Here is a 22657-nt window from a genome sequence, read left to right as displayed (position 1 = left end):
TCAAACGCGGCTGCCATCCACTTCCACCTTCCAACCTAAACGCGAAATAAAACTGACAATATCATCGATCTGATCAGGAATCTTGTACCAGTGGCCCTGGTTTTTGTAGATCTTCCATTCAACATCGTAACCCGCCGCACGCATGACTCCCGCTGCAGCCTCACCCAAGTGTACGGGGACTTTTTCATCCTCGGCCCCATGACCCAAAAGCACTGGCGTGCGATGAGCTGTCCGTTCCGACGACAAATTATCAAGAGGATCCAAGCTCAGTAGCTCCCTCTCATACTCTTGAGCGCGGACAGGCATTTCTCGGGCCGTCCTGTTCTCGCCAGCGTCGGAGAAGGGGTCCAGCTCATCCAAGTCCTCCTCGACAAGCACCATCTTGATGCCGGCCTCAAAAGTGAAGAAGCCACTCATGCCGATGAACCCGCCAATGGGGTGGTCCAGGCAGAGCAGGACCGCCAGCGCCATGGCGCACCCCTGGCTCAGGCCGCCCAGGAGGAGGTTGCGGGCAGGCACCCGGCCGAGCTCGTCCCCGATGACGGCCAGGATCTCCGAGGCTGACTCGGCAAGGCCCTGTAGCTGGCGGTCCGCCAGGTACGAGGGGTCCTCGGTGCGGGTGAGATTGAACCACTGCGTGAGCAGGGAGCGGCCAAAGGCGGTGGAGCGCCGCCGCCTCGACGTGGGGAAGACGAAGCGAGCATGGGGAAGCAGCGCGGGAAGTGTGCGTCCGGATGACGAAATGGCCGTCTCTAGAAATTCCCGGCCGAAACGCTCTCCTGTCGAGCCGAGTCCGTGAAGAAGGATCACGGTATGAGTGTGCGTTGCGCTGGGCTCCACTACGTAAAGTGGCGAGCTAGGAGATGGTGTCTCTTTCGGCGGCATTTTCCCTGATGTTGGGGTTTATTTGGCTAATAATAGAAAGAAAAGAACTCGGGCTCATTGATTGGGAACAGCGGAGCAAAAAAGGTATGTGAGGCTTCAGGTGTCAGCCTGGTTGGTCGTTGCGGGCCTGAGCTGCTGTGACTCCTACATGACCTGATTAGTTATACAACATCATTTGTTAAATTTGTGAATTAGCCCTGCCCTGTAATGATCACACTGGCTAATGAAATGAGACTATGTCTCTTTATTCCCAAGGAACTCAGCTATAATTCCCGACCACAGCTCTATTCTGGAATCGAACTCTACCAACTGCCTCCCCTTTTTTCTTCTTTTTTCTTCTGTTTTTTTTTAGAACCCTATCCTATCTCTTAGCTGCTGTTTTACCGTATTTATTCTTTTTTCGATACTCTTTAAATTTCTGCTGTACTTGTAGTCCCAGTTCTGCAGCGTCGCCATGGCCGTCTCACGAAGCTCAATTCCTCCGCTACCAAGTCGACACTCGACCGATCTCAAGGCGTCACATAGTGTGCGAATCGCTGCATATATGCGATGCATCTCTAGAATAGAGGTGACGCAGGGAAACTCGCCTAATGTGAGTTCGGGATCGAAAGGAGGTGACACAATACTGTGCGGGTTCCAGGCAGTGGCCACTTCCGCGGACTGACTGTGATGGATCGGAATGTGGTCAACGTGGCTCTGGAAATGGTCCAAGACAACGTTATAAAGGCGCAGCAACCAGGTGTAGCCGCAGAGCAAGAGGAGAACTGATGGTGTGTCTGCCTGGGCGCTGTCAACGGAGGCTGTGTTGGACCCGTGGTCGACACTGTCAGTGATTGTTCGTTCACGGTGGCCAAATATTCCTTCTGCCACTTCACCAAGTTTCCTTGCCAGCTGGATGATACCTCCGACGGGGTAGTCGTTGAGGCTTTTTGTGCCGTCCTTTCGCCAGGGCCCATTTTCGAGCCGTGAAAGCTGCTGTTGTATCTTGGTCACCAGCCCCAATAGTTCATCATTGTCAGAACCGAAGCTGTTCAGCTGTGTTTCGATGATTTTGGCCACAGCCCATTGCTGAGCTGAGCCAGCCTGGGTGAAGTCACTCATTCTTGGCTCTTCGGCCCGGATCCGTTCCGAGGCGGGAACATCTGCGGCGGAGGACCCAGCGACAGTTTGGTTGTGCGTAGCCGGGACGGAAGAATGCATACCAGTGTATGCATCATCTGTCGTCTCTACACTAACAGCATTGTCTGCATCAGGTTTGCTCCACATCATTGCCGGATCGTAGCTTTCGTGGTCAAAGAACAGGGCATCCGATCCTAGCACCAGATCGGCTTCTGCATCAAGGCCATCTGCGCTGCGCAAAGGATACAACACGTCGGTTGGAACCATTGGACAAGAAAACATGCTCAGCGGTGTGAATGGTCCCAATGCTCTTGGCGAACCGGATTCGGGTGACCGGATACTATGCGCGCCTGGGCTTGGTCGGATGGCGGCATCGTTGTCTTCTACCTGGGAGGCCGTGTCCGCGCTTGAGGCGTACTCGGAGTTCCTGCGACGCTTGGCACGCGCCCGGCGTCCAAACACGCATGTGATCCGAGCCTTTGTGCAGCGAACACAGCATTCAGACACACCGATAGTGCAGCACTTGAGTTTCAGCATCCGGCAACGGTCGCATGCCCCTCGCATAGAAAGCTGTGGGCTTTCAGGACTGGCAGTATGCATTGTTGGCCTCGGTTCGGTCGTGCTGATCGATCGCGGGTATGTATTATCCGCGGAGGTGTTGGGTTCGGTATGGCGCTTCATTGTCTCCCTTGGACAGCTGCAGCGGATGATCCGTGGACAGGTAGAATCGCGGAAATACAACGCGATGCGATGCAACAATACAGTACAAATTTGCCGCAAACTTATGGATACTGATGTGCCGAACGGCTGCACTTGAGAAGCAACTGTAATACAACAGTGGAAATTGGACAAATAAAGCAGCTCGACTATTCTTCTATTCTTTTGTAATTTGGACTCCGAGTACAGAACTAGCCATCCGAGACATTGGTCAGAGATGTATAAGCAGCCCAAGGCTGGGATAAACGGCCAACGAAGCCAGATAGTCTTTTACACGGCTAGAAGGCTCTGCGGTATTTGCGCAATTGGTAGCTGCCTAGGCGCGTATTACCTTTTCAGCAGATGTGGCGTTCCGTCTGTTGTGCGGAAGCTTCCCGATGCGTAACTCTCCTTGGCCAAAGTGGGCGCGTCTGCATGAATATTGGCTAGACGCATTCCTTCTGGTAGTGAGTAAGGGAGTGCATTTGACAGGAGAGTCCAGGCCATGTGCCAGCCTGTTTCAGGATTGCGCCTTTTGGCAGTGCATAGCTGAGAGCGCCACCTTGCATCCTACTTTGGCGGATGAGAGTGCCGAAAGCTGATGGACTGGGGCGTTTTTAACTGTAGATGCGCTGATAGTGATTCGGAGTCGTTTGGTAGATCGCGGAGACTTTTAGATCCTTCCGGCTGACAAGTCCGCGGAGCATCGGCCGGAAGAAGATACCGGCCGGCCGCGGGGGAGGGAGGGTACCACCATTCCGCGCTTGGTAAAAACGTTACGTCGGAGGATCATGTGGCAGCCGAGAAAGAAAGAATGGGCGTCTGCCTCGTTTTTTTCAAACTGCCATGGCCGCGGAGGGCCGGTTGGCTCGTGCAGACAACACCGAATAACATACGTTCAATGGCGCGCAAGGCTGGCATCATCCGAGCGGACGCCCGAAGCACGAGAGTCAAGATGCCATGCACAGCCCTCCCGTTGTGTATTTTATTAGCTCATTGGCGTGTCTTGAATCCTTCATTTTCGTGCATAACCCTCAATCTTCTCAGTTACTTTAGCAATCGAATCCGAAACAATGACAGGCCAGGATAACGGCGCGACCAGCATTCGACAGGCTCTCGAGTCTGCCAGTGCGCACTACATGAACCTCGTCGAATTCGGCATCCTCAAGGTCTTCATAGACTTCAAAATCTTTGACAACATCCCCGTGGACGGCGCAATCTCCATCGCTGATCTTGCCGCCAAGACCGGTGGCCAGGAGCAGCTGATCCGGCGCTTCGCCGACTACCTGGTTGCCTCCGAGGTGCTGGCGGCCCCGTCCGCCGATACCCTCGCACATACGGCCCGCTCGGCGTCCTACCGAAGCACCGAACTGGCCGCCAACTTCATCACCCACGTCTACCAGTTCTTCTTGCGACCCATGGCTGCGTGGTCTGCCTATTTCGAGGCACACGGCCTGGCGGAGCCCGGCGATGCCCGGTCGATTCCGCTCGGCTTCGGCACAGGCCACGCGACGCTCGATCTGTACGGCGTCCTGGACGCGGAGCCCAAGATGGCGCAGCTGTTCAACAGGGCCCAGGAGCGTTCGGCCGGCATCTACTCGATGAAGGGGGTGTACGACTTTGGCTGGATGGAGGAGATGCTGGTGGCCCGTCCGGCGCGACCTGCCATTGTGGACGTCGGCGGCGGCCACGGACTTGCCCTGCAGGAGATCATGGCGGAGCATGCGTTTGTGCCTCCATCGCAGTGTACCGTGCTCGACCTGCCCAAGACAATCGAGGTGGCCACGGCCAGAGCGGCGTCCAGCGATGTCCTTGCTGCTGTCCGCTTCCTTCCCGGCACGATGCTCGATGCGTTCCCAACCGAGGTGCAAGGGGCACTGGTGTACCTGTTCCGCCGCGTGCTCAGCGATTTTGTCGACAAGGATATTGTTCTGGCGCTTGGACGGGCGCGGGCCGCGGGTGCGCCCGACTCGCGGATCATCCTTGTTGAAGAACTTGTCAAGCCCGGTCGCGGCAAGTTTGCTATTGCGCAGGACATTGCAGTCTTGAATTTTGGAGGCAAGAGGCGCAGTGAAGGCATGTGGCGTGAATTGGCCGCCATGGCTGGACTCCGGATCAGTGCCGTCTATGAGGATGGCAAGTCGGAATATGCGGTTCTTGAGCTCACTCTTGCATAGTGTAGCAGGTGTATTTAGGAATTTATATCTTTAGCTCGAGTTTTCTGTCCAACGTACTGGCTATTTCTACTCATCATTTTCCAGGGTGCATACTAACTTGGTACCCGACACCTTCTTTGACGCGATAGCTTCCATGCAGTCAAGAATCTTGTCGAGCCCTCCGGAATACACCGTCAATGGATGGGCCCGAATCAAGCCTCTGTCGAGCAACTGCTGCACAGTATCTTTCCACTGCTGTCCGAATTCGAACAACTCGGGATCGGCCTTGCGGCGGTGTGGCTCTGGCCACCCAATATCGCGACCAAGCATAGTTGGACCGATTACCCAGTCCGCCTTGACCATCTTCCGAGTCGCGGCAATTGTCGCAGGGAACGGATCAAGGGAAGTGTATCTGCCACCAGATCTGCGAATTGCCCCGTAGCAAATCTTGATGCTCTGCGTGTTTGTTATGCAGTCCAAGGCGAAGCAAAGTCCGTTGTTTGTATACTGTCGGATCTGGGAGGCGCAGGCAGGGTCGTGGTAGTCAAAGGCCGCTTCAGCACCGTACGACTTGACGAGATCAAAGCTGCGCGTTGAGCACGTAACAACCGGCAGGTAGCCGGACAAGCGCAGTAACTGGATCGCGGCAGTGCCGGATGCGGTGGCGCCACCATACACCATGACGGGAATCGGCTTCGCGACAGGCGACAATGGCCCGCCAGGTATCTGCAGACTTTTGAACAGAGCGAGGCCGCACGTCATGAAACAGGTGCACATGGCCGACGCAGCCTCGAAGCTGATAGAGTCTGGTATCTTGAACAGAGCAGAGACGTGCGCTCCGACAAATTCAGCAAAGGCGCCGTGCGTCGGCTCGAGAGGATTCATGCCCATAATGGCAGCGCAGACACGATCGCCAACGTTGACGTGGCACTGGGAGGCATCGGGCCCAATCTCTTCCACGACGCCGGCAAAATCGCATCCCGAGATTGCTCCCGGCGTCACATAGGCGTCTCGCATTTTAGCATCGACTGGGTTCACGGACACAGCGGCGGTGCGCACAAGAACCACATCGCCCGTGACCTTGGGAACGGGTGCCGTACGAGAAAGTCTGACACCGCCATGGTCGTCGCCAACAATGGCAGTCTGAGTCTCGCCGCGAGTATCGGAGCCCATGGCTGTAGCGGTGCACGCACGCAGCGGAGGACAAACGTTGCTCAGTGCTTCTGGTGTAAGTCGAGGGCGGGCTGGGGCCAAGTCGATGTTGAGCAATGCAGAGTTGAGTAGAGATATGATATGGCAGTAAAATTAGAATGAAAAAGAAGATAAAAAGCGTAGATTTTCATATTTGTAACCAAATACTATCCCGCCAGGATTTAGGTGCGAGTGCATGTGTGGCGCCGAAGGGCGCCGAAAAAGTCCGATGGTCGACATACGCTCAACCTTGCTACAAGCTTGACGGAGTGATGAAGATATTTTTTTCTGAAAGAATACTGAAGATTTGGCGAGCTTCATGGTAAAAAATGACGCCATGACCGAACTAGCTCTTTGCCTACACATTAGGATAACATGGAGACTGCTTAACCGCGACCACATCAAGGTACAGGAATTTGCAGCTGGCCGCTCACTCCGGACCCTTGAAATGTTTCATTCTCCAATCCCCCCGAGACCACTTCCACCCATCCGGACTTGCCGCAGGCATCCGGGCCGGGAGCACTCGTCGGCTCGCTCCACAGCGGCAGCCTGTGACGTGCTTCAAATACCCATCGCTGCTGTCGCCGGGGTGACTTGAATTCAATGACGTATCCGATATTTTTGTCGCGAAAGGCGCCAAAGATGCTACCACTCTGGTCTTGGCCGTCTCTTAGAAAGATCTTGTCTACGCGCACTGTATCGTGGTCCTGCGCTCCCTGCTGCGAGCTGTCGTCAACGGCGTCGTTGGCCGCGCACACCAGCTCATCGCCGTGGTGCAGCCGGGCAACGGCGTAGGGCAGATGCTTCGCAGCGGCAGATCCAAGTACGCGTAGAAGTTGTAGCGTATAGGGCCCGACATGTGCGACGGTGTAGTACGCGTCGTTCATGAACAGCGGCCAGCTCAGAGCAGACCACCCGCGCACCATTCCTCCGCGGCCCGGACCATATTGATCGAAGCCAATCGAGAGCTTCTGCTCATCGTCAGATCTATCGAATCGAGGAAAAGTAAGACTCGCCGTAGCTTGGACGGGCCCCATAGGGAAAAGGTAGTATACGGATGGGTAGAGTGACGCGCAGTGCTCCGAGGTGGCCAGGTTCGCCTGGTTGGGACTGTTCGATCCTGGCAGGCGCTGAAGCTGCATCTCACCGGAGACTTTCCCCGGGACGTTGAATCGAAGCTCTGCGGATGACAGGTGAGAGTCGATGGTGAAGGTGATACTTCCTTCGGCTTCCTTCCCCTCGCCCGTGCCTTTCCAAGCCCATGTACCTGTCACGCGCCCTTCCCCAGCGGCATCACCATCTGCCGTCACCACCGACAGCGGAAAGTGAAGAGTCTCGCCCCATTTGCTGCCGTCCTCCCATATAGCGTTGAGCTCGGCGTGGAATCCTCCCTGCTCCAGGCCGCGAGAGTCCCGGTACAAGGAAACACCGACCGCTGGCGTGCCCGCGGCACCAAAGGCTTCAAACTCCCACAGCTCCCATGCTTCGTCGTTAATGCAATCAGTCATCTTTGGAAATAAATTTGCGGATCCGGATATGAATGGAGCAGCAGGAACGGGACCCGTTACCACAGAATCAGCGAGAATGTCAAAAACTGAAACGCGGGCTGACATCTTGCAGTAGTGACGGATTCGGGTTGAATTTGATCCAGTTCAGGGAACGCCAAACGTCGTAACAACGTTGAATCTGAGATTTTGTGAAATTACTTTTTCTTTTTTTAAAAGACAAGAGAGTGGCCTTTCGGGTCTCCTGGGTACTGCAAGTATCGTCCTGTGCTAGATTCGGAGATTTTCGGTGTGAGACCTCCGAGTGGTCGGAGCTGGATGACTGGTACGACATGCCCGAATTTTCCCACATGCTTCTTTCCGTCTGGTGTCAGCCACCTGTAGAATCTCATACATGCATATAATCCTCCACTATGATGGGTCAAAAGACGAGACGAACGTCTGCGCTACTCATGCATATGCAGACTGATTTCTCGCATTATTTGTAGTCCGTACTTTAAAACTCCGAGACTTGCAGGAGGTTACCAAGACGAAAAGTCCATTTGCTCCATGTCGCCTGCTCCGGCCCAGTCTTCGTGGTTCTGGACCCCCTCAGCTGGTAATCCTTGCCAGTTGAATCCGTCAACGGAGCCGGAAGTCGCGTTGCTAAAATTAAATTCTTTCCAGTGGTCAGTCCAAATTCTACTGGATATATCCCTGCCGCGAAAGGATGGGACAAAAATATTTACCTGGAAAATTCGAGATGGCTGTAGCGGATAGAAACGAGGGTGTCGAAATGCTCTGCGTCTCGTAGTCCGATGGTAGGTCTATATTTGCGTCTGTAGGCCCTAGAACATGGTGCAAGGCTGTTACGGCTTTCCTAGCCTCTTTTGAACCTGCGCATTGGCGAATCCAAATTTGTTGCGCCTGTTGCAAAGCTCCCTTGATGTTGCCGGAATCCCCAGTCTCTGTAGCAACATCCATACCCCCCTTCTGCTGCTTATTGCAAGTCTTCATATAGAAGCACAAAACACTTGTAGCCAGGAGGAATTCGTTGTTAAAGGCGGACGATACTCTCCAGCGACTTTGATAGAGCAGACCATCTGTCTGGGTTTCTTCGTCAACTAGCCGCTGTAGCTCCAATATCTTCATCGCTGCCGATAAACAGGCCGACCTCGAGTGTCCAAATTGTTGCTGTGGGCGAGAAGGATCCAAAAACTTTTTGTTCAGGACGATTCGCAGCTGTTGGCAGATGACTTCGAGCCAGATTCGCTGGATCGTGATCTGGGAGGAAACATTGAGTGCGAGCCCGGTCCATTTTAATATGGACGGCAGGGCATCTCGGGCTTCCGAAATCTCTTGGTCGAGTTTTAAAATATCGGAATAGGAATGCGGTCGGGGTTCGGTGGCCATGTCGGCAACTTTGGCTCCAACATCAAGTAGTCGCAGCTTGGCCAGAACGTATAGAGTTGGGGTGACGTCGGTTTCGGGTCTTGATTCCGGCAATTTGGTTGTGTTGATATCGAAATCCATATCGTTCAAATTCCTTGGCTTTTCCGTATCTGCATGCTGCTCTCTGATAAGTCTGGGCAGGCCGAGCTGCGCCGAAACACTAGAGTCAAGCTGCAGGATCATGGCCCAGACCCGTCGGCGCATTTCACCCGCAAAAGGGGAGATGGATGGAAAATGTTTCGTATCTCGGTGATAGCCCATGTGTATCGCAATCTGCACAATATTGCCTACCAAGACCCATATCCCGATTTCCATGTCCTTGAGGTGGAAGCATTCCACCAGGAAGTAAAGAATCAACGTTTCTAGTACGTATGGCCCGCCTTTTGTCCATTGGCAAAGCAAGAGACACTTGATGGATTGGGATTTGTATAGATCAATCAGTCGCTTGTTCTCTGCGAGCTGAGAAATTTTCCTTTGGTGGCCCGACTCGGATGGAACCAGCAGTACTGGAGGCTGCGTTTGGGATGCTTGCTGGAGATGCGTCGACAGGCAGATAATGCTGAACAAGAGGCCAATCCACGCGATTGGTGCACTTTCGGGAGCCTGCCAGAATTCCTCGTACTGTAACGTTGGTTAGAGGGCTGTTTTTCTATCCCGAATGGCGTGGGAGTTCAGCAATAGCGGCAACTACAGCTTGTGCTGGGACTCTAATGGTTACCCACCTCGGCGAGAAATTGACCACTGTGGACAACACCTGTGACACGATAATTAATCAAGGATAAAATCTCATCCAAAGATTTACCTATACTTACCAGGGGCAATATCAAGGTCATTGAAATAACGAGATAAAAGCCGGTCTATAGTAGGACGAGGTGGTAAGCATCTGATGATGGAGGTAATTGTGCCATCCAAGTGTCCGCCGCTGTAAAATAGCTGCGGCTTCAAGATTTCGGTCTGTGGCCGCGCCAACTCCGCGTCTTGTAGCGTGGTATCCTCCTCCTGCGCAAGATGATTGCGAAGATCGGTAATGCTGTCGAGTACTGCGGCCCAGTGTGAGCTGCTGACGTAGCTGACTACTTTTTCTTTATGCCTGAAACTTCCGTAATCTGAAGGTGACGGCGACACATCACGGCGCGATTCGGACACAGCCACCGTCTCCGATTCTGTATCCAATCGCAAGAGGTGCGTAGCGGACGGGCAGCCTTGCTCAGAGGGGGAATGTTGTGCAACTGGCATCGGTGATGTGCCTGACTAGCATTAGTGGCTTGCATTCGGGATCTTGGCGCTGTAATAAACAACATACGGGAGCTTGGGCTAGCTTGGTGCATCAAATCCAAGACCAGATTTTCCAGCTTGTTGATGCGGTCCTGCATGTTTGCAGGAGCCTGTTCCGGGGTCGTATCATTCGGCGGAATGGACACCGTCGATGGCATTGTATGAGCGTATGCACACGAGGATCCAAGACCCCGTATCGAACAGTTGCTACATGGTGACAGGCGATCGCAGCGTATTCTTGGGCGAGAGCGTTAGCGCACGATACGAAGTTGGCATCGTTTCGTGAGCGCAGAAAACGGAAATTCACAGGGAGAAGCGCACAGGACCTGGGATTGCGGTATGAGACTCGTGGGAATCGGGTTGTTGGCTTACTTGCGTCTCCGACAAGCGTTGCAGCTGAGCTGTGTCTTGTCTCGGCGGCGCGCAGAAGATGCTGGCGGTTTGCAAGGCGACGCGTCTGTAGGGCCGCGCGGATGCTCCCGCGCCTGCTCTGGTGAGTCCATTTTGCCGACGATGATGGCAGTTGGATGAAATGTCGCCAACTGGCATGCATGTTTGAGCCTCGAGACTCGGCGAGGCTGCGGAAGGGCGCACCCTCCGAACCTCCGCGGAGGGTCGCCCTGGCTGCCAACCAACCAAAAATCCACCAAACACTTTCGCTCCTACAAAATGTCTCCAAAACACGTGAAATGGGCTTCGCTGCCCATTTTCGCACATCAAGTGGGATAATCATATGTTTCTGTCCGTCTGCTTTTTTTTGTCGTATAGGTTCGGGCTCCTGCTTCTGACCGTGAATCGCCCAATCTTTTTTCCTTTGACTTCGACTGTCTCGGAGGGTCAGCGGACATTGTCTATTGTACCATGCGGTTTCATCTCGTGAAAACGCCGCGGACCAGCGCGGAGCACCGCGCCAACAACCTGCTGAAATCATTTCATTTGTATGCTTCTCCTCCGTATATTCCTTCTTTATAACACTGTTTATTCCCCGTCGTCCCTGTTCAGGAATCCTCATCGCCCATCGATCGTCCATCGGCTGCACGTCTACCACACTGGTACATCTCTCCTTCGTTCTTTAGAGCAACCTTGCACACCCAGCCATTACGAAATCTTCTTCATTTCTTATTCAACATACACGATGGATCCAGAAGCCAACGAATCGACCCCGGTAGCAGAAACTAAGTCAGCCAAGACTGAGGTGGTTGACTGGAACGGCCCCGATGACCCGGCCCATCCACGAAACTGGACCAAGGGCAACAAGCAGAAGCATGTTCTGATAATCAGTATCTTCACCCTCTACTCGTGAGTTGCATCCACGAAATGTAATTGACTTTGACGTACTAACTGTCTCTTGAGCAACCTCGCCGCCGTCATGTTTGCCCCAGGCGCCCCCCAACTGGTCAAAGAGTTCGGCATCACGAACAGCACTGTTGCGGCCTTGACTGTGTCCATCTACATTCTTGGATACGTTTTTGGGCCTCTGCTCCTATCGTCCATGTCCGAGCTGTACGGCCGTCTCATCATCTACCACATCTCTAATGTTTTCTACCTGGGTTTTACCATCGGCTGCGCTCTCAGCAAAAACACTGGCACATTTCTCGTATTCCGATTTATCTGCGGCTGTGCTGCGTCTGCTCCGATGGTTGTCGGTGGAGGGACCATTGCGGATCTCTACATCGCGAGCGAGCGTGGAAAGGCCATGGCCCTCTTCGCCCTCGGACCGCTTCTCGGGCCAGTCATTGGTCCTGTCATTGGTGGCTTCGTGACTCAACGTTTGGGGTGGCGCTGGACCTTTTGGATAGTTTTGATCCTGGTACGTTCAATACGAAGTCTCCTCGTTACGTGCAGCATACATCTAACAGCAAGGCGATCCAGGCTGGCATCGTTACCCTTACGGCGTTTCTCCTAATGAGGGAGACATTCGAGCCTACTCTTCTAGAACGGAAAGCTGCATCACTGCGAAAGTCGACTGGCAATATGGAACTTCGCGCAAGAACCACGGACATGAAACGCACACCAACTCAGCTCCTCGGGCGGGCTGCTATGCGACCCCTCAGGATGCTTCTCCTTTCTCCTGTCGTCCTGCTTTTATCCCTCTACACAGCCTTCCTGTTTGGCCTCATTTACCTTCTTTTCACTACATTTCCTGGAGTTTTCGAGTTGACTTACCACTTCGCTACCGAAATTTCTGGTCTCGCTTTCCTGGGTCTCGGCATTGGCATGATTATCAGTATTGTTCTGTTTGCCATCCTGAGTGACAAACTCTTGCATCAGCCACGTGAGGGAAATCTGGAGCGACCAGAGCTTCGACTTATTCTCATGATGTGGTCTACACCTGTCATCCCGATTGGTTTCTTCTGGTACGGATGGAGTGCAGACCAGGTCACACATTGGATCGTCCCCATCCTGGGTACCCTTGTGATTGGGCTCGGCGCCTTTTTGACCCTCATGCCCGCGCAATTGTATCTAGTAGATGCATTCGGAACCGAGGCCGCAGCGTCAGCACTGGCTGCCAATACTGTGCTCCGCAGTTTGTTTGGTGCCTTGCTGCCCCTTGCAGGGCCTGCAATGTACAAGAGTTTGGGCCTTGGCTGGGGCAACAGCGTGTTGGCCTTTATCACCCTGGCATTTTGCCCGATTCCCTTCTTCTTTTACAAATATGGAGAGGCTCTCAGGACAAAGTTTCCCATCAGTCTATAGATTGACCAGACAGAGGAGGAGACAAGTCAGCCAGCAGGCAAGGGTAGCAAGGTACCATTGTGCTCTCTTGCGCTGCGGCAGAAATCGTGATAAAGAGGCAATTCTATCTGGTTTATTATATTAATTTTACTTTATCTTATTAGCACTGTATCCTCGAGAAGATGCAATTAGCTATCAACTTGCGTTACTTAAATCTAATCAAGAAGTTTTCATCTCACATCATCAATGGTGCAAGAGCTTCTTCGTTGGGCACTGACAACGCAATGAGACCTACAATAGGGTTAGCCGGTAAAATACACAGCATAATACAATTTTGCCTTTGTCCCGATGATCTAGAGTAAACTGTTAGTGCCTCATTCTTGCGGACTTTTTCGGTCGCGGTTCGCCACTCTATCAGAGGTTCCGGTTTCCGGAGCTGTTCGGCATATTTCGGTCGTGAATACTGGCGGTCATGAAATAAGTCAAATATACCAACGAAAGCTCGTTGAAATTATGAAAATGGTCGCTAATAGAAAATTTCCAGCGACGCTTGTTTACTACCTCACTTCTATCGTTATTTTCTGAATTGAGACCCCAACGAAAATGCCCGTCCCAGAGCCTATTGCTGTAATTGGAAGCGCCTGCCGCTTCCCAGGCAGCTCCGACACGCCATCCAAGCTGTGGCAACTTCTCAAGGAACCGAAAGACCTTCGAACCAAGGTATCGAATCATCGACGCTGGCACCCTGACGCGTTTTATCATGAGGATCCTGAACACCATGGAACGGCCAACGTTCAGACATCGTACTTTCTGGATGAAGACCCCGCCGACTTCGACAATGCTTTCTTCAACATACAGCCGTCGGAATGCGATGCCATTGATCCCCAGCAGAGAATGCTGATGGAAACTGTCTATGATTCACTGTGCTCGGCCGGCCACACCATTGAGCAGCTCCGTGGCTCATCCACCGCTGTCATTGTCGGAACCATGTGTGATGACTGGAGTGGCATTCTGTATAGAGACTGCGAAACCATCCCACGATACAGTGCTACTGGTACAAGCCGCAGCATCATCTCCAATCGCGTGTCGTATTTCTTTGATTGGCATGGTCCGTCCATGACTATCGATACTGCTTGCTCCTCCAGTCTGGTTGCTGTGCACGTCGCCATTCAAGCTTTGCGCAATGGAGAGTCAGCTGTGGCTATTGCTGCGGGTTCCAACCTGCTTCTAAGCCCAGGTTAGCCTTAATCGTACTATGCACTGGCAGATTCTAACAACTCGCGCTATATAGGAATGTATATTGCCGAAGCAAACCTCCATATGCTTTCTCCTACTGGGCGATCGATGATGTGGGACAAGGACGTGGACGGATACGCGCGTGGTGAAGGTGTCGCTTCCATCATTCTCAAGCCGCTGAGCGCTGCGATTCGCGACGGAGATCATATCGAGTGTGTTATACGCGAGACGGGAGTGAATCAAGATGGCAGAAGCCAGGGCTTGACCATGCCTAGTGCGGCCGCTCAAGCCGCGCTTATCCGTACCACGTACGCCAGGGCTGGCCTAGACATCGAAAAGCCCGAGGACCGCCCTCAGTTCTTCCATGCGCATGGAACCGGAACTCCTGCGGGCGATCCTCAAGAGGCCGAAGCGATAAGCAGAGCATTCTACACAAACAATGCGTCGGATACACTTTACGTCGGGTCGATCAAGACTGTCATCGGCCACACGGAGGGCACTGCCGGGCTGGCAAGCCTGATCAGTACTTCGCTTGCACTGCAGCACGGTGTGATTCCCCCGAATATGCACTTCGAGGAGCTCAATCCAAGAATCGCCCCATTTTATGGAAACCTCCATGTCCCAACGTCGGCATTGCCATGGCCAGAGCTGCTCCCGGGCGGGGTGCGTCGAGCGAGTGTGAACAGCTTCGGTGAGTCAGGTCGTCGAAAGACGGACAGAGTACGGGATATAGTAACTAATACCTACATGACAGGTTTTGGCGGTACGAATGCCCACGCCATCGTTGAGGCTTATGAGATGCCTCCAACAGCCCCATCAGCTGGCCAGCTCTTCTCCCCCTTGACCCTCTCGGCAGCGACTCAAAAGTCTCTTCGTGACACGCTTGCTTCCTACTCGGACTATCTCAAGAAGACCAAAACCAGCTCTTTGCGCGATATTGCCTACACTTTACAAGAAAAACGGTCCACCCTTGCGTTCCGGGCCGCCGTTGCTGCCTCCACCACAGTTGAGGCTGCGCAGATAATTGACATACTTCTGGAGGATGAGGACACTTCTGGCCTTGGCAAAAAGCATTTCAACATCTCTACACCCAAGATATTAGGTGTCTTCACCGGTCAGGGCGCACAGTGGCCCCGCATGGGTGCCAGGCTTGTTGAGGCTTCGCCTTTCGCGTCTGGCCGCCTGGAAGAGCTAGACGCAGCGCTTTCCTCATTACCCGAACAAGTACGTCCGGGCTGGACCCTCAAACAGCAGCTCCTGGCAGGGAGTGATGCTTCCCGGATTTCAGAAGCTGCAGTTTCGCAGCCACTTTGCACTGCTGTGCAGATCTTGCTAGTTGACATGCTCAATGCCGCCGCCATTCAGTTTGATGCTGTGGTCGGACATTCATCTGGTTCGTGGTACAATACAGGCACTATCTGATAAAAGTAAATTAACATTTATAGGCGAAATTGCCGCTGCCTATGCAGCCGGCCTGCTCACCGCGCGCAATGCCATTCGCATTGCCTACCTTCGCGGATTCTATGTCAAGCTTGCAGAGTCGCCCACAGGAGCCGCTGGAGCCATGATGGCTGCTGGCACTTCTTTGGAAGACGCCACTGAGTTTTGTAACCTCCCGGAGTTCGAGGGCCGAATTCAAGTCGCTGCAGTCAACTCCGAGTCGAGCATCACACTCTCCGGGGACGCGGACCTCGTCGTGGACGCCGTCCAAACTTTTACAGACGAAGGCAAGTTTGCTCGGCTGCTCAAGGTTGACACGGCCTACCATTCCGCTCATATGATGCCCTGCTCGAAGCCATATCTGGAGGCAATTCAGGCTGCCACAAATGACAATGCAGGGGCGGCTTCTAAAGGGCCTAAACCAGTGTGGTACTCCAGTGTTATGCCGGGCCAGGTTATGGATACCTCTACTCTGGACTCCCAATACTGGGTATCTAATATGACACGTGCTGTCATGTTTTTATCTGCAGTAAAAGCGGCAGTTTCGAGTTCTGGGCCTTTCAGTCTGGGGTTGGAAATCGGCCCCCATCCAGCCTTGAAGAGCCCCTCCCTTGACACATTGACAGAGGTTCAGGGTGAGAGTATTCCCTATTCTGGAGTCCTCTCCAGGGGCCAAGATGACATCCATCAGCTTTCTACCGCCCTTGGCTTCGTCTGGTATAACCTTGGTGCCGGATCAGTCTCGTTTGATGGCTTTGAGAAGAAGCTGTCCGGAGACATCGCGGAGCGTCAGATCGTGACAGACCTTCCTAAATACGTCTTTGACCACTCTAAGAAGTTTTGGACAGTCTCTCGTGCCGCAGGTGCTCAACTTATTGACCACAACCCTCCGCACCCAATTCTCGGCAAACGATGCAAGGACCGAGAGACATCCAATGAGATCCAATGGCGGAACATCTTGAGCCCAAAAGAGATCCCGTGGCTCAAAGGCCATAAAATCCAAGGTGGGATTGTCTTTCCTGCTGCAGGATTCGTCGCAATGGCATTAGAGGCTATGGCCTTGCTTGCCCCGGAAGCATCGACCATCAGTCTCATCAAGATCAGCAACCTGTCCATTGGGAGAGCTATTTCTTTCGACGATGAGACGTCGTCTGTCGAATCCTTATTCGGTATCAATATTATCGCGCGCGACTCAACAATTATTCAGGCGAAATTTTGTTGCTATTCTGGAGATCCGCAGGAGGTGCATTCCCCCATGGAAGTCAACGCCGAGGGAATGGTAACTGTAACACTCTCGCAACCCGATCCCGACACTATTCCTTTTGCAAAGCCAGACTTTTTCAACATGTCCGATATTGAAGTAGATCGTTTCTATTCTCAGTTTGAAAGGCTCGAGTATCAATATTCACCTCCATTCCGTGGTATGCTCTCCATTGGGCGCAAGAAGGGTCATGCACATGGAACGATCGAAGACCAATCCGGATCCGCATGGGAGGATCAGCTGCTCATCCACCCTGGAATGCTCGACACTGCTCTTCAGTCATCTGCTGCGGCTTTTAGCTGTCCTGGAGATGGCATGATGTGGGGACTATATATCCCTGCTGGTATTGAGTCCATCACCATCAACCCCTTCTTTGCCTCGGTACCTAATACGCCTGCTGTAAGAGAGCAGCAGAGGGTGCTTCCGTGGGAAGCCATCGCCCGCCCCATGAAAGGAACACGAAGCTTCATGGATATCAACATCCTGTCGCCAGACAATGCTCACACCTTCATCCAAGTTGAGAGGCTGGAGCTGATGCCCTTCACTGCGGCGCGACCGGAGGCAGATTCTGTGCTCTTTTCGAAGCTTGAGTACTGCATAGACAGACCGAATGGCGCAATTGTCGCTCTTGATGATGGACCGCGAGAGCGTGCGCTCGAAGATGCTATCAAGGGTGAGAGGGTCGCTTTCTACTATTTGCGAAAACTCCTTGAAACTGTCACCGATGAAGAGAAAGAAAACACACTGCCTCACTACCGGCACCTACTGAACTGGGCGAGTCATGTGGTCGAGAATGTTCAAGTTGGAAGAAATTCATTTGTTCCAAAGTCATGGCAGACGGATACTGCGGCCGACATCGCACAGATCTATGAACAGTATGTCTCCATTCCTCGTGCCCCTTTGCGGGCTGGTAACTAACTGAGAGTTAGCGATCGAGATCGCGTTGATGTCCGTCTTATCGAATCCGTTGGTAATGGTCTCCCGCAAGTCATCCGAGATGGTACTGGTATTCTTGAACACATGGAGGGACTATTCGAGTTTTACGACCAGGGTCTCGGACTTGACAAAGCCAATCGCCATTTGGCACGTATGGCAGCCCAGATCGGTCATCGCTACCCTCAAATGAAGATCCTGGAGATTGGTAAGGAATCTTGTTGGCAAAAACGTACGACGATGACTGTTGCTAACTTGGTAGGTGCCGGGACTGGTGGATCGACGAGAGCCATCTTGCCGCTGCTTGGATCCATGTTCTCCAGTTACACTTACACAGATATTTCGAGTGGGTTCTTCGAGGCCGCCCAGTCACGATTCAAGGTTTACGAAGACCGAATGATCTACAAGACGTTTGACATGGAGCGCGATCCTGCGGACCAAGGCTTTGTCGACAACTCGTACGATGTGCTCGTGGCATCCAACGTTCTGCACGCTACAGATAAGTTGGAGCAGATGTTGACCAACGTCAGACAGCTACTCAGACCAGGTGGATTTCTCTTGTGTCTGGAGCTCACGAGCAATAATTCCATGCGTGTTGGTCTGCCCATGGGTGCTTTGCCTGGTTGGTGGGTTGGCGCAGAGAACGGGCGACCTTGGGGACCGACCGTGACGCCCGTTCATTGGGATTCTCTGCTGCGAAAATGCGGATTTGGTGGCATCGACACAAGCACGCCGTTGCTTCATGGACTGGATGTTTGCACTGTCTTTGCGGCGCAGGCAGTTGACGACCGTATTACTCTGTTGAGATGGCCTCTTGCCGCCATCACTGCGCTCCCACCTACAGACGCACCACGCCTCGTCATTGTTGGAGGCCAGAGTCTATCCTCACATCGTATCGCAGAGAATATTTCAGAAATACTCGGCAATCGATATGACCAAGTTGTTCGTGTTCCTTCTCTGGAGCAGGTCGATCTAGATACCCTCCCATACTTGAGCACGGTTCTTTCCCTTACGGAGCTTGATGAGCCCGTCTTCAAGAACTTCAGCGAGGCCAAGCTCGAAGCGCTCAAGATTGTTTGGCGTCAGTCTGCCAAGATACTCTGGATAACCCAGGGCGCTCGCGCCAATGACCCGTTCTGCTCCATGACGCTTGGTCTCGGAAGAGCCATTGCCAACGAGTATCCTCACATCTCGCTCCAAATTGCCGATCTCGACGGCGTGGACAATGAAGTTGTCACTTCGCAGCTGTTAGCTTCTGAATTACTTCGGCTCGAGCTTTTGACAACTTGGCGGTCCGAAACACTGGACGGGCCCGACTTTCTTTGGTCCCTCGAGCCGGAAGTTTGCTTCGAGGGCGGCGCCCGATTAATTCCTCGGCTCTACGGTTGCGACGCCGCGAACAGGCGTTACAATAGTAGTCGAAGAACCGTGACTGAGAATTTGCGTCTCGACCAAGATTTGGTATTTGCAGGCAACGGTGTCTCTTACGAGCTTCAAAAGCCATCGCCGCTTCGCATCAACGCAATGTCCGGCCGCCTCGACACCACTACCCTGGACGTACATCACTTTCTTCTTCACACAATTACGGTAGGCTCTCTCGGCAAAATGATACTGTGTGGGGGGACCGACCATGCCACGGGGAAGTCGATTCTCGCTCTGTCGCTGTCCACTGAATCTCGTCCCAGCGTCTACAAGGACTGGATCGCCCCTATTGAGATGATGGGCAAGAATATTGCTCAATCTTTACGAATCGTGGCAAGTCATTTGATTGCAATTGGACTTCTCAAACTAGCTACCAGAGGGAGCGCCCTTGTCGTGCATGAGCCCAGTCTTGATATAATACCGGCATTGACGCAGCATGCGCGAACGTATCTGGTCCAAGTCGTCATCACAAGCTCGGTCAAGGACGATTTACAACCAGGATCGCTCTTTATTCCAGCCAACTCCTCACGGCGATTCATCCAGAAAGCTGTTCCGACTTGCGACGTATCGACTTTTGTCAATCTCTCCACCAACACTCCCGGGGCAACAGCTGGAGAGCTGATCAGGGAGAGCATGCCCGCAAACTGTGTGAGCTACGGCTTGGGGGATCTATATGGCACCGTGCCAAGCCTCAATCCTGCAACATCAGTGGCGCAGATGGCCGAGATTTTCATGTCCGCCTGCTCGGCCGCTGCGGAAAGTGGACTTGAATCCGCCGAGGTATCAACCATTCGCGTGCAGGATCTTCCGGGCCATGCCGCTGCAGCATTCCCACTCATGGTAGTGGATTGCTCGAATAACCAAGAATTTGTTACTGCTAATGTTCAGGCTATTGATTCGGCTGTCATCTTCCGCGCTGACAAGACGTACCTTCTGGTGGGAATGTCGGGTCAGGTCGGCCAGTCTCTCTGTCAGTGGATGGTAGAACACGGCGCCAGATTCATTGCCATGACAAGTCGAAGCCCAAATGTCGACCCGAGATTCCTCCAATCGATGACCGACCTCGGCGCTGCTGTCAAGGTTTTATCTCTGTGAGTATCGAGACACGCAGCACTTGGAGCCTCTTCTGACCACACTCAAGTGATGTTACCAAACGCGAGTCTCTTCAAAAATGCTATGCCGAGATGTGCAAAACCATGCCCCCGATTGCTGGAGTGGCACAAGGCGCCATGGTTTTAAGAGACTCCATGTTTGACGGGGTTACCTACGAGAACATGACTGGCGTCCTGGAGCCCAAGGTCACAGGCACGCAGCTTCTGGATGAATTATTCTACGATGCTCCTTTGGACTTTTTTATCGTCATGTCTTCACTCACCTCGGTAGTAGGAAACAGCGGGCAAAGCAATTACATTGCAGCCAACATGTTCATGGTGGCACTTGCCGAACAGCGACGCAGACGCGGTGTTGCTGGCTCATCCATTGCTATCAGTTCGCTAATCGGTATCGGTTACGTTGAGCGCTCCTCTAAATTTGACGCCGACTATTTTGAGAAGCTCGGATACAGAAACATTGCAGAGCCAGAACTGCATCAACTTTTCGCGGAAGCGATTCTCGTCGGGCGACCGGGCTGCACGGAGAGTTCCGAAATTACGACCGGACTGGAGCCGTTCTACCCTCAGAGAAACGCAAATGCCAAGGCCCAATTTTTCGAAGATGTTCGATTCAACCACTTCATCCGGGAGCGGCAGGACAAAGGGCATTCTGAAGGCCGGGGACCAGATGTGCTGATGCGTGTGCAGCTGGCTGAAGCCAAGACGGAGGACGAGGCCAGGGCCATGATTAAAGGTGAGCGGAGCGAGCGTTGCATATTGTCTATTATTTTGGCCGTTTGATTCTAAATTAACGCGATGTCAGACGGCTTCCTGGCGCGGCTCTGCCGCACGCTAATGCTATCTCCCGATGCCGCACTCGACGAGGCCGCCTCCCTTGTCGAACAAGGTATCGACTCGCTGATGGCTGTCGAAGTCCGGTCATGGTTTCTCAAGGAGCTCGATGTGGATATTCCAGTATTGAAAATCCTTGGTGGAAGTTCTATAAATGACCTTCTCGCCGAGGCCATGGAACGCATTCCGCCAGCTCTGATAGATCTCAGCGTGCTATCAAATGCCAAGGCAGACGCAGGCCTGCCGCCCCGCACTGTATCAAATAATTCATCATCTGATAGCGAGGAGAAAGTTTGGTCCTCTCGTGATGATTGCTCGCCACCAGCTAGTGAGACGCCGACAACACCGGCAGATCCTGCAGGAGCCTCTACGCCAGCTAGCTCAACGCGAGACAAACCAAGTGTTTCTCAGGCAGCAACAGAGAAGACTTTTGCCATGTCATATGGTCAAGATAGGTTCTGGTTCTTGAGTGACTACCTTGAAGACAAGACCAGCTTCAATATGACAGTCATGTTCAAGCTCACAGGGCGGCTTCAAGCTCATCGTCTTGAAAATGCGGTTCGCGCGGTGGCTCAGCGCCATGATGCTCTGCGGACCAGGTTCTTCTGGTCCGGAGAAGAGAACAAAAGAACTCCCAAGCAGGGTATTCTTTCTGAGTCGTCAATCATTCTGGAGCATGTCAACCTGGCGGACGAGGCAGAGGTGAAGAAGGAGCTGGAGAAGATGCACGAGTATGTCTGGGATCTCAACTCCTGGGAGGCAGCGAGGATGGTCCTTATTACCGTCAGCGACAACATTCACTACTTTATGGTGAGCGGGCATCATATTTCCTGGGACGGCTATAGCTTCAGTGTTCTCTTTATTGATCTCGATGCTGCCTACAATGGACGGCCTCTTCCTCCTCTGGATCCCGAATGCCAATTTCCTGCATTTTCCACCTGGCAGAGGGAGTCCTACGAATCTGGCTCCATGAAACAATCCATCGAGAACTATTACCGTCCAATGATTGACCCGCAGGCCAAGGCAATACCGCTATTCCCCTTTGCCAGGTCTCCAACCCGACCATTGCTTGACCACTTTGAGCAGTTTGAGGCCAAGGCCACTCTCGAGCCAGCGCTTGTCTCCAAACTCAAGGCCGTTTCGCGCAAGAATGGTGCTACCATGTTCCATCTTTACCTCGCGGCTCTGCAAGCGCTCGTCTTCAATCTTCTGCCCGACGTGGAGAGCTTCTATCTCGGACTTGCAGATGCGAATCGCATTGACAAGCGATTCATGGACAGCCTCGGCTTCTTTCTGAATCTGCTGCCGGTCCGTTTTGACCGAAGCGCCTTGGGAACGAAAGTCAGCGACATGATCAAAGACACGCGCAACAAAACATACAAGGCCCTGGAGCACTCGGCAGTGCCGTGGAATGTGCTGCTCCACGAACTCAAGATCCCGCGCACAAACACCGAAGCGCCTATATTCCAACTCTTTGTCGACTACCGT

At 53.0% G+C, this 22657-nt stretch overlaps 6 protein-coding genes across 6 annotated transcripts; 2 read left to right on the top strand and 4 right to left on the bottom strand.

Annotated features, from left to right (window-relative positions):
• On the bottom strand, positions 1-2604 carry CCM_06473 (acyl-protein thioesterase 1,2, putative; the record flags this gene model as incomplete). The annotated part of the gene is made up of 2 exons (XM_006671614.1): positions 1-839; positions 1293-2604. The coding sequence occupies 2 exons, from the start codon at positions 2602-2604 to the stop codon at positions 1-3; spliced, it is 2151 nt and encodes a 716-aa protein (XP_006671677.1).
• A 1169-nt stretch (positions 2605-3773) lies between these two features.
• CCM_06472 (O-methyltransferase, putative) lies at positions 3774-4877 on the top strand (the record flags this gene model as incomplete). The annotated part of the gene is made up of 1 exon (XM_006671613.1): positions 3774-4877. The coding sequence occupies one exon, from the start codon at positions 3774-3776 to the stop codon at positions 4875-4877; it is 1104 nt and encodes a 367-aa protein (XP_006671676.1).
• A 66-nt stretch (positions 4878-4943) lies between these two features.
• On the bottom strand, positions 4944-6029 carry CCM_06471 (zinc-binding dehydrogenase family oxidoreductase, putative; the record flags this gene model as incomplete). The annotated part of the gene is made up of 1 exon (XM_006671612.1): positions 4944-6029. The coding sequence occupies one exon, from the start codon at positions 6027-6029 to the stop codon at positions 4944-4946; it is 1086 nt and encodes a 361-aa protein (XP_006671675.1).
• Positions 6030-6448: 419 nt separating this feature from the next.
• Positions 6449-7555, bottom strand: CCM_06470 (uncharacterized protein; the record flags this gene model as incomplete). Its single annotated transcript, XM_006671611.1, has 1 exon — positions 6449-7555. The coding sequence occupies one exon, from the start codon at positions 7553-7555 to the stop codon at positions 6449-6451; it is 1107 nt and encodes a 368-aa protein (XP_006671674.1).
• A 518-nt stretch (positions 7556-8073) lies between these two features.
• CCM_06469 (fungal specific transcription factor domain protein) lies at positions 8074-10416 on the bottom strand (the record flags this gene model as incomplete). Its single annotated transcript, XM_006671610.1, has 5 exons — positions 8074-8210; positions 8281-9604; positions 9706-9737; positions 9796-10230; positions 10287-10416. The coding sequence occupies 5 exons, from the start codon at positions 10414-10416 to the stop codon at positions 8074-8076; spliced, it is 2058 nt and encodes a 685-aa protein (XP_006671673.1).
• A 511-nt stretch (positions 10417-10927) lies between these two features.
• On the top strand, positions 10928-12955 carry CCM_06468 (MFS transporter, putative; the record flags this gene model as incomplete). Its single annotated transcript, XM_006671609.1, has 5 exons — positions 10928-10978; positions 11027-11211; positions 11261-11557; positions 11612-12068; positions 12122-12955. 5 exons carry the CDS (start codon positions 10928-10930, stop codon positions 12953-12955), a joined length of 1824 nt encoding a protein of 607 aa, XP_006671672.1.
• Positions 12956-22657: the final 9702 nt, after the last annotated feature.

Source organism: Cordyceps militaris (assembly GCF_000225605.1).
Source record: "Cordyceps militaris CM01 unplaced genomic scaffold CCM_S00005, whole genome shotgun sequence".
Lineage (NCBI taxonomy): Eukaryota > Fungi > Ascomycota > Sordariomycetes > Hypocreales > Cordycipitaceae > Cordyceps > Cordyceps militaris.
This window is presented reverse-complemented; position numbering and strand designations above follow the sequence as displayed.